This window comes from Cricetulus griseus, chromosome 4 (genome assembly GCF_003668045.3).
Source record: "Cricetulus griseus strain 17A/GY chromosome 4, alternate assembly CriGri-PICRH-1.0, whole genome shotgun sequence".
Lineage (NCBI taxonomy): Eukaryota > Metazoa > Chordata > Mammalia > Rodentia > Cricetidae > Cricetulus > Cricetulus griseus.
In genome coordinates this window covers 52,470,235-52,481,822 of record NC_048597.1, presented here as the reverse complement: position 1 = coordinate 52,481,822, position 11,588 = coordinate 52,470,235, and the positions used below count along the sequence as shown (strand labels likewise).

Below are 11,588 nucleotides of genomic sequence, written 5' to 3'. Positions count from 1 at the left end.
TGGGAACCAACCAAGCAAATAGTACCAAGACTTCTCTTTGTGCACTAACCTAAGCCTCTGTGGCCTTGTGTTTCCTGCCCTTCTTATCTGTAGCCTGTATAGGTTCCATGTAAATGCTCTTTATTTCTTTTCTCCCAAATTCTATTCTAAAACACAACCCCTTGGGTTAGATGGTCATGTTCTATGTGCTCTCTAGTAGTGTCTTTCATGTGTTATAGCTGCAAAACTTTGATTTAGTATTCTCTCCCTCCCTCCCCCCCCCTCTCTCTCTCTCCCAACATTTAAGTTAGAATTTAACTTCCAGAAAATCACCTAGCCTGATCCACTCAGCTGCTTTTCCTCCCTGCACTGTTGCATCTGAGTTTGTAACAATAAAACCCACTTTGCAAGATTGTTTTTGTGAAATTAAATGAGGTAATGTCTGTGGGAAAAATCTGGCACAGACAAGCCTCAGTATATGTTTCCTTCCTGAACACTACCAGTCACCAAGTGACCAAGATGAAGGACAAGGGAGTCCAGGAGAAAGCAACTGGAGAGCAGTCAGCTCTCAGAGGACTAAAGGCATTCAGAAGCAAATGACTAAAGAATTTATAAGCATACTAAACGTATTTTAAGGAATTAAGATGAATGACAGAAAACATCCCAGCTTGCTTTAAGTGCAACATTTGATAGTCTCAACAGTTGCAGCCCTGGGAGCTGAGCTCATCCATGGGAGGCAGTGACAGGGAGATGGCAGGGAGCATCCAGTCCTGGTCCCCTTCTTCCGGAAGCTCTTACAGTAAGGTCAAAGCACATTGTGTTTTTTCCATGGTCACTGAATACTGGCCCCGCCCCTTCCTGGCTTGAGCCAGGACTGAAGAGAATTCTGCTGCATCTGGTAAGTGCTAACACCCACAGTTTCTCTCTCAATAGCTTTGCAGTCTCTGCCTTTGGGGAAAAAAAAAAAAAAAAAGCCTTCCTTAAAGTGGAACAAATAATTGGTCAATATTTACCTCAAGTGAAAGGAGCCAGTTCTCTGCAAATGCTCTCAGAAATTACCTGGGGTCAAAAAAAAAAAAAATAGTTGTGCAATAATCTTGATGTAAGTGTGTTGGACTTTCTGCCTAGTATATCAGTTAAGCAACTCTGCCTTGAGTAACGTGCTGACCAAAGAGACACGATGAACTGGTGAAAACAAGACTGTTCAAAGAGAAGTTTTAAAGACAAACAGAAGCATTGGTGCCTCTTAAACTCCCTAACCTGGGTTAAAATGGCAGAGTTAAAGGTAAGAAACCATCTGGCTGGATTTGGATTAAGATTGGAGAGTATACCTGGGGCATCACTTAAACAGGAAAGTGTGGACTTAGCATGTGTCAAGTTCCAACACAAGAAAAAGAGCAGGAAAGACATGAAAAGAAGGGAAGAGAGGAGGGAGAGCAAGGGTGGGGAGATATCTAACAAGTTTATTGTGCCTTCTTTGGCAAGAATTTATGGAGTCTTCTGGTGTCAGAGTTGAAAAAGACCCTTGGGTGGGGGCTGTAAAGAAGGCTTAGTTGTTGCAAGCACTCGATGCTCTTCCAGGGGACCTGAATTCAGTTCCCAGAACCTGTGCAACAGCTCACAACTCTAGTTCCAAAGGCTCTGACATCTTCTTCTAGGATTTGTGGCCTCTATAGGCTCATGTACACACATACATACACACACACATACACACACACATACACACACACACACACACACACACACACACACACACACACTTGAAGGGCCTGTGTTCAGATCCTACACTGAGGTATTGGTGGGTAGGACTGCACTGAGGAAACACAGAAAAGGTGACAAAAAAAAAGCAATTGTACCCTTGCCTTTGTTGATTGTCTTGTGGCTCAGTGGGCATGTTGAGAACTCCCCTTCTAAATGGACAGGGGGCATTTCTCTATATGCCGCCTTCCCGGCTGGTCTTCATCATCCTTGTGGCTGAATAGGTTCAGGCCAGCCAGTTAAATCTGCTTAATCGTTTGGTGGCTCAGACTTGGCTTTGAACAGTACTTTTTTATTTAGTGTGCCATTGAGAAGAATGAGTGGGTCATATGCTACAGCTGCTAGGGGTTTTAACTATGCATTAGTACCCTTCACAGTAAACCTGGGGTGTAGATGCCCTTTTTTTCTATTTTAAGCCAGTAAGGAAAGCAAGGCTCACAGGGACTAAAGGACTCATCCAAGCTCCCTGCTAGTAAATGATGGAGACCACAGTAGAACTTGGGTTTGTTGAAATTAAAATTTCAGGCCCCAGTATTTATCCCTAGCATATAAATGTACTTTGGGAGCCAATTCCACATACAGGGATACTCTCTCAGCCTAGACACATGGGGGAGGGCCTAGGCCCTGCTCCAAATGATATGACAGACTTTAAAGATTCCCCATAGAAGGCCTCACCCTTCCTGGTGAGCAGAAAGGGGATGGGATAGGGGGTTAGTGGGGGGCAGGGGAGGAGGAGAGGGAGAAGGAACTGAGATTGACATGTAAAACAAGCTTGTTTCTAATTTAAAAAAAAATTCAGGCCTGGAAAAGAGGCTAGGTGGCACCTGCTAGATTGGTGCCTTTGGGCCAGGGAGAAGAAGAGTGTGTTCCCTGTGCCGAAAACTCTGCCTAGTGTTCAGCTCACTGCATGAAACCAGAACTAGAACATCCAGGCCCCATGGGCTCAAGCTGAGTAGAACAGACTCCCCTGGCCTCTTCCTGGAATTCAGGGATTGAATGCTGCCAGGAAGCTTTTCAATCAAATCTGGGATGGTAAATCAAGCAGCTTTCTAATTAACAGGCACCTTGAAGGCACTTAGTGCCGCAGCAAAGAGTTTTTCCTCTTCATCTTCACACCAGACTTAGCTGGCTCTCATTCGGTGCTAGTTCATGACAGCAGTTAATGCAGCATGGGGATGGAGAAATTCCTAGAAGCAAGCTATTCCTAGGTGAAGTGACAAAGGACTAGAGCAAACAAATACCATGTGTCAAGATGCAAACTATGCAGAAAGATCCGTACATCCCAGGAACCTAGTGTTTCCCCCAAGCTGGAGCTGTTGCATGAATGGGGTGCCCAGCAGGGGACCCATGTGCAGGTCTGAACCAAAGACAAGTGGGCATTGATAATGGGGAACCATTATGCCCATGGTGCAATTGAAGATGTGGAGGAAGGAGAATTCATAAGAGTTTTGTTTTATGAGGGAAATCCTATGAGAAAGCTCATCAAGGGAAGAAACATCCTTACCATTTATAAATAAATCATATCTAAAATCCTGTACTGCCGCAATATTTAAGCAACTTATTATTCAAACCACCACCGCATGAAAATGGCACGCTGTCCTTTGTTCTCAGTTTCAAAGACCTGCCCAGCCTGCTGTCTCATCTCCAGAAGGAAAGGTCATCTCCAGAGGTCAGGAATCCTTACACAGTGAGCCAAATTGAAGTGCACCCATCCCAATCAACAAACATTATAAAACCTAATTTAAAACGTTCCTCGTGTTTCTGCCATTTCAATGGCTATGTCAACACAAAACCTGGAATGAAATCACATTTGCATAAAGGCACAACTAGAGGAAGAAAGTTCAAAAGCTCAAATAATTCTATGAGGTGTGAGTTGGATTCACTGCGTTCTTGACTAAGTCGCTTCAGTCCTGCCATTCCTCAAATGCTGAGCTGGTTTCACATGCAGACAGACACTTGACTCGCTAGCTTTGGTCTGAAATGATTCTTAGGGCTCGTGAGAAAGGGGATCCACTGGCCTACAGTTTCCTATTGGGCTACACCAAATTACCATAGATTTATGAGCTTAAGACCATACATGCATTCTCCTGAAGTTTTGGAGAGTGCTCATCTGAAATCAGTCCCACTGGGCCAACATCAAAGTGTCAGCATGGTGGAGCTCTTCTGGAGGCTCTGAAGAGGAATGTTTCTCTGGCTTCAGTTTCTAGAGCGCCCACATCCCTTGGCTTACAGTCCCTCCTTTATCTTCAAAGTATATTATTCGGATCTCTGCTTCCTTGGTTACCTTCTACCTCTGTCCTAGCAGAACACATGTGATTTCATTTGAGTACCTCAAATAATGGAGAATCTCCCCCACCTCCAAAGCTGTTTACTTAATCGAATCCACAGAAGTGTATCTGTTCACATTTCCAAATTCATTCCAAGTTACCTTAGGGCAGCTGGAAAATGACCTCGGGCCGTAGGTGAGGCAGCCAGAGGTTAGGGAGATCTTCCTTAGCCTCCTTCCCAGACAAAGGATGGAGACCAGTGGAGACAGCGGGTAATAAGGTGACAGAGACCAGCATGAACAAGACTGCCTCTCATCAGGCTTTTACTGAGATGGGCATGAAAACTGCAATTTGCTCCCATGACGTGAGAGGTGGAAAACCCCTCCTCTCCTTCCTCAGGCCAATCCAGGAGGACAGAATTAGCTGTATTAGGATATGTTTGTCTTTTACCTTTGTAGTCAAAGGCAGTTCTATGCAGCCCCAAACTCCAGGAAGGTATTTGACAGAAGAGCCTGCTAATGCCATCTCTGGCCATGAATTTACCTTTTAGCTTTTGTTTGCTTTGGAACAGGAAGGAATAACTTGTTTTGGCTGCCATGAATTTACCTCTTAGCTTCATGGCCAGTTTAAGCTCTCCCTGGTTCCCTTACCCAATAGTCTCAAGCCCCAAATTGCTTCTCTGGTCCTTCTATCTGTTTCGTTTCATTTTGCCTTTCGGTTATTCCAGACAGGGTCTTGGGTAGCCCAGATGGCTTTGAACTCGTTAGGCAAAAAGGGATGACCTTGAACTCCCAATCTTCTTCACCTACCTCTTGGAAGGGATCACAGGCTGGGTCAGCACCTGAGGCTTCTAGTTCATCGTTAACTAATCCACAACAGGCATTGTGAGGGCTGTGTGCCAAAGGGTCAGGCTTTCAAAGTCCTAAGCTACTTAAAAACCCACCTCTTAGTTTCAGCCTGCAGCAGCAACCTGCATGTTTTCCTAACAATTTAGATTCCATGACTCCATGAAGGTTAGCCAGGAGAACTGAATCCTTTTACCGGGAGAGAAAAAAACAACAAAAAAAAAAAAAGCCCAGGCCTTGTCTCCATTTCTATAGTACCCAGTAAAGGAGACAAGGCGCACCATCTGCTCCTCACATCAGGTGTTACCCAGAATTTGACTCAAAAGTGCCCCCCAAAATGACTCTGACAAGTAAATCATATTCTGGGGACCAGGTGAGAATTGAAAAGCTAGATGCCAGTGAGCTGCCAAAGAAGTGACTGTTTCCAAGTCACGTGGGCCCCAGAAATGTATTCTTTCATTTAACAAGTATGCATATAATTCTCTTGGAAAGAAAGAAAATCATATTTTTATATAGCATCACATTATTCTAAAATCTGAGCGGAAAGAAACATAAACACACTCGCTTAATGTCAGGTTTTTATTTCATTTTTTGCAGAAGGTGCATCTTTACATAATTCCAGAGGCAGCTGGATTTGGAGCGCTTGGGTTTTCACAGCTGATAAGAGCAGAGCTCAGAGTCTGTCCTTGGCCTCAAAGCCTTGAGACAGCAGCTGCAAAACACAGCTCCCTCCATTGCAAAGCCTTTGGTGGCAAAAAAAAAAAAAAAACAAAAAAAAAACTAATGAACACCTCTATAATTTTTCTCCTGGAAGGTTAGAAAGACCAAGCAGCCAAGGGTGACTCAGCAGCTTCCACCTGCTTCTCAAGCCAGTGCACTTCCATGAGGTGGGACAAAAAGATTAAAAAAAAAAAAAAATTGCCACCTCCCTCCCTCCCTCCCTTCCTGCCTCCTTCCCTTTTTCTCTCAGAGCTCTGGGTGGCTCCCTCCCAAACCAACAGCTGTTCTTTCTGTGTTCTTTCCCTTTTTTCTTGGAGCAGAGCCTCAAGCAAATGCTTCACAATCACTAAGTCCCATTCTCCTTGTTCCGAATGGACCTATAACCTCTGTTCTGAGGCCAGCAGTTATAAAGACGGGGATGGTTGATCAGTAAATCCACCCCTGCCTGCCAGAAAGCTCAGCTGGCCAAGGCAGCTCTCAAACCTCCCCTTCTCCCTGCAGATAGGAACAATGACACAGCCCAACAAAGAGAGGCCACTGTCATCCTCAGTGGCTTCTGTCACAGGCTGATCTACAATTCTGTTTCACAGAATTGAAGATAATTGGAGGTCATTACTGACTCTCAGCAGCTCACATTCAGTCCTGTTGGTGGTGAGCATGAGGTTCATTTTGAGAGAAGAAAATTGTTACTCTGTGGAGGTTTGGGTTGTAGATAGTCTCTTCCATTACCCCAGAGCTGTAATTCCAAACTGCATGCAGCTTGGAACAAATCTCATTAAAATAGAACTTGGTTGGAAGAGTGGGGGGGATTCTGATAAATTTCCAAAGAGATTTTGAAAAAAAAAAAAAAAAACGTGGGGGGTGAGCGACATACTTACTCAGTAGCAAAGCACATATGCATGAGGCCTCAAGTTCAATCCCCAGCAACACCCTCCCCCCACCACACACACACAAACCTTGTGTCTGAAGGCAAATGAATAATTTCACTCCCATTGCTTTCTAGGTCATAACATTTCACATTTCATATTCCTTCCAAATATAGACACTGCTGGCCTGATCGTCGCTCACACATCCAGTGTGTTACATCTAGCTCATTCTTCCCGGAGCTGCCAAGAACTTTGAAGGGCCTACCCTCCACCCACATCCATCCTTCTTATATCTCTTAAAGAACCGTGCTCAGATGGTGACATTTCACTCACCCAGTAAGGCTGCATTCTCCTTATCCTAGCTAAAATCAACTCATGTTTGAGTTCAAATCCCACTCCCCACGGCAATCATGCACTCTGAGGACTGGCTCTGAGTGAGAAACACTCCATGGGTGCTTACTGAATAGCTTCCATGGGTCGAGACACAAGATACACAGAGGTAAATAAAGCTGGCATAGTCCCATCCTTCAGGAAACGTGGAACAGCAAAGAAGCTAGACAGTGACAGGCCTACGCCAAAAGTCGGGTGCACTAATCATTGCAAGAGTAACTCTTGGCTCACAATGGATGAGAAGTAACAGCCAAGATGTGGAATCTGCTGCTCTTCCTCAAACTGCCCAAAGGATCATAGGCAAGATTTCATGTAATCACTTGTAAATAAATTTCTAGAGAAGGGAATTAAGAAGGTTAATGGATTTCCAATGTAGCTAAAGGTTGGGGCAGCTGATGCTCTCCTGCACGGAGCCCACCAGGGCTCTCACAGTCTGTAGACGAACATACGGCTGTATCAGCTCTGCGCTCATTTTCCAAGAAACAGGATTGACTTTGTTCAAAACAGCAGTTACTTGTTCAGCTGTCTGTGGATAACTGAGATATTCTTTGAAGATTGGCTTTACCAATTACCATCAATAAAGCAGTCTTTACCATTGGGGGATACAAATTTCAGAGGACCCCTGTAAGTTACCTTGCTGAGAAAGTTAATTTCTCCCTCTGTGTTATAAACCTAAGAGATGTCAATCATAGTAGGCTTGTTGCATTGTTATGAAAAGATTCTGGGCTGGAACATCTCATAAAAGCCATTTACTCTTTAACCCTTCTTTTCTTGTATCCACACAGATGCAAATACACACACACACACACACACACACACACACACACACACACACACACACACACACACACACGATGACCCAGGTGCCAGGTGATACTGGCCCCTATGGAAGGAGTTTTCTAACAAACAGCTTCCCATCTCTTTAAATCTACATACTTCTTCCCAGATTGGAATTTTAGTTTCTTGTTTATTTGTTTGTTTTAGGGTGTACAGGGGGAAAGGAGTTGCAATGTAGAGCCAGAAAGTTCCTGCTGGTTTGCAGTTGAAATGATGCCTGAGTCATCTCCCTCCCAGGAATTTCCAGGCAGAACCAAAGTTAAAGAGCTTGTTCTTGAAATGGGATCATTAAAAGCAAGCTTATAAAATCAGTCAAGAATGGTTAAGGACAGAAAAGTCTATGCAATACCCAGTATTTCTCTCTGGTTAACTGCAAATATTTAAAATGAACAAACACACTGTGTATTTTCCTAAGGGGCTCACCAGCCAAGACAGGGCAGATATTACGCACGAAGCATCATAGACAAACACATGCCCTAGGAGCTATTCTTGCCTTTGTAGAATGGCAATGCTGTAAAATGCTCTTTAAATCCTATTAGGGACTGGGAATATGGCTCAGCAGGTAGATCACTTTCAGCTCAAGAGTGAGAACCAGAGTGTGGATCCTCACTTATGAGAGGTGGAGTCTCTCATAAGTCCTGGAGCAAACTGGTGAGCCAGACTAGCAGTGAGCCTCCAGTTCGGAGAGAGCCTCTACCTCAGTAAACAAGGTGGAGAGCAGTTGAGGAAGACACTAGACCTCAGCTGTGGTCTTCCACATGCACACACATAATCACCCACATACATGTAAACATACACACACAGACAAATACATCCCAGTAACAATGAAATTTGTGTCTTTGTCACACATAGTACATTTCTGGATTTGGGAACGAGTGTGCTTCAGAGGACCCTCGCTGCCCGGGTTCCTTGCCAGAAGGACAGGTAAGAGTGGAAAAGATACTTGGAGAGAGTCAAACTGTAGACTTAGAAGACAAGCCTGTAGGCCCAGTAGCTCCACCTAACACAGCTCTTCTAATAGTTTGCAAACTGTCTAGTTTCCAAGGTTAGGACAATGGCGTTATAGCATAATAGCAACAAAAATATTAAAAACTGGATTTAAATTGGTGATTAGGTACAGCAAAGGACCCAACCCAAATTAATGAGATTAACTAACCCCAAAGTCCAAGGTTGGAGGAACTTCGTGGGAGCCCCTTTGAGGTACATCAGATACAGCCATGTTGAGAAAATAAGTTGGTTGAGAAATACATGCACCAATACTGGCTATAATAGCAAAACTACTGCAAATGGGTTCATTTTCAAAACTTTTTGGTGGCTATTTAATGGTATATAAAATACTTACAGTCTGGGCATAGTGGCATACCCCCATAAACCACAACCCCCATAAAGAAATGCTCATGACATGGTGTGTCCTTTTCAAAAGAAAAATTCCTGATTGTTATAGGCTTATATATCTCATAGGATCCTCATTTGGAGGCAAGAACAGGAAGAAATATACAAACATCAATATTGGGTTACTTTGGTTGGTGATGTAATGGGTCATCATTAAGCTTGCATCACTCCTCTCATTGGGGGAAGTCACAAAGGTATCCAAAGTACACATGGGTGGATGATAGCAATGTGCAGTGGTCCAGAGCCTTCCCAGATCCACAGGCCAGTATCTCTCCCCACTGAACAGGTTGGTGGGAAAGTAGGATGCTTTGGGTAGTGGAATGATGTTGTGTGATGCCTCTTCATTTTAGAATAATCCTCAAGTCTGCCCCTACAATCTCTACGCGGAGCAGCTCTCGGGATCAGCCTTCACTTGTCCACGGAGCACCAATAAGAGAAGGTACACACCGAAATCAATTCTGACTTACAGTCTGTGGCACCTATATTCCAGTCACAGTCTCCCTAAGGTCCTCCTTGCATGCTGCATTCTGGGTCACACATCAGAAACATCCAGGCTTGTTCCCAGTGAGTGACTGGCAGAAGAAACCTTGGGAACAGCTGTACAGATGCAAAATCGCACACAAACCCTGTCCCATTGCAAAGTCTCACTAGAATTCCACAGGAATTCCACAGTCAGTCTCACCCTCTGACTTTCCTCTATGGATTGTATAGTTTCAAACTGCAGTCAGAGAAGATTCAGACATCTTTCTCGGATGACTGGAAGCGTTATGGTCTTTGCTTGAAAACCGATAACCCAAGCTGAAGTGCTTGAAAGGTCATGTATTATGGCCCCATGTGGTTTGAATTAATAGGGTTTTTCCCTCTTTGGAATTTGCCTTTCCTGGGAACTAGCACATTCATTAGCACAGTGTGGCATGTTCTGTGCTCACTCTAATCCTAGTTACCTCGGTGAACTTGCTCTCTAATCAACTTCTACGGAGCAGGCTGGATGCTGACGCTGAAGACCCAGGAGGCCGTCAAGTGTTGTGATTTGAATTCATCGTATCTAATTGTAGGGATTTCAGGTTCTGCGTGTGTAAAGAATGATGTTGCTGACTTTGGAGATTTAAGGAGGGTTGGAGTGGTCTTATACTGCCTAGATAGAAGGAGGAAGTGGATTTATCTCCACTGAGTCCTCCCAAGAAGCAGATGGGCCAGTGAGTGCAACAGTACCAAGAGCTACATGCGTGGTAAATATTGCCTCCCTCATAATGAGTCATGTCCACTCTGCAGGCAGGCAGGCAGGCCCCCTGTGGTTAAGTCCTTGCTCCTATTTCTACTGTTGAACAAGTCTTCTACCCTCTCAGATCCTCTACATTTGTAAATTGGATCCTGAGAGATAATTTAGGTGAAGGGATAGACACTTTTATATTTGTCAGAAATCAAGGATTAAGTTGGCCATGGTGGAAGAATTAGGAATTTGAGGCCAACCTGGACTATATATCCTGCCTTAAAAACCCAAAGCCAACCAAGCAAACAAAACTCAAAATAAAAGCACAAACTCAGAGGTTGTTTCTATTGTTATTTGGCAATCTCTTCCTCTAGACAAGATAAACTAATCCACAAATGATCCCTATCTGTTCTAATTTATGACAGCCTGGCCTCCAGGACTGTGTTCTTGACTTCATGATCTAACTACACACGGGCCACCCATACCGTCTCCAGAATTTGCTGCCTGCCCTCATTATTCAGCAGTATCTTCAGGCCGCAGGAGCTGAGCTCTGTTCCAGGAGGCTGAAAAGGAGCTCTTGGCATTTCATTAAGAAGCTGGCAACATTCCCTGCATTGGAATTAAATCTGTCCAGGGCAACGTAGTATAGCTTGGGGAGTTTTCTAAACTCAACTGAAAAATAAGGGACACTAGGCATGGCTCACCCATCTGCTTAGCACTCTCCAAAGGTATGCATGCACAAGAAATGTTTGAAAACATTCAAACCTCCAGCGGGAAAGCATGTCCCTCCCCGTCTATGGATGAGTTGACTTGATGTTCTCAGCTAGTCACTACTCACTTAAACCCCAAGCCATTAGAAACACCAAAACTACTAGAGGTTCCTTCTATTAGAAACATCAAAACTACTAGAGGTTCCTTCTATCTCTCTCTGGAAAGCAAATGTGTAAAGTTTAAATTTGTGGTTAAAAACCAGATGACTAAAAGAGAACAATTCAATAATCGTCCAGCAAGTGAATGCCTAGGTAAACTTGTAGTCCTCACCACAACCTTAGAAGCTAAAGATGAAGAGGATAGGATCCAGGAAGTTAAATCATATTATCTGGGCTGAAGTCATTGATTGCACTGAGAGCTGGGGGAATCTGATGGGAGTGGAACAAATTTAGCCCATTTATGGCTCAGGTGCTCAGTGACTGGACAGGCAAACCCACTCTTGAGTTTGGACTGTCCTGGAGCCTGTTGAGCACAGCAGGTCTTCCACTGTCACAGAAGGGTCTTTCTCCCTCCTTACCATCTCAACCCCTAGAAAGACTTAGTGAGATAGTGT

At 44.1% G+C, this 11,588-nt stretch overlaps 1 protein-coding gene across 1 annotated transcript in view; it reads left to right on the top strand.

Annotated features, from left to right (window-relative positions):
- The first annotated feature begins 1,249 nt into the window (after positions 1-1,249).
- The window catches only part of Hgd (homogentisate 1,2-dioxygenase), a 47,618-nt gene continuing 37,279 nt past the window's right edge, over positions 1,250-11,588 (top strand). Inside the window, exons 1-3 of the mRNA XM_027412707.2 lie at positions 1,250-1,264; positions 8,515-8,586; positions 9,405-9,493. Coding sequence (XP_027268508.1) covers positions 1,250-1,264; positions 8,515-8,586; positions 9,405-9,493 — 176 coding nt within the window. The remainder of the gene's footprint in view (positions 1,265-8,514; positions 8,587-9,404; positions 9,494-11,588) is intronic.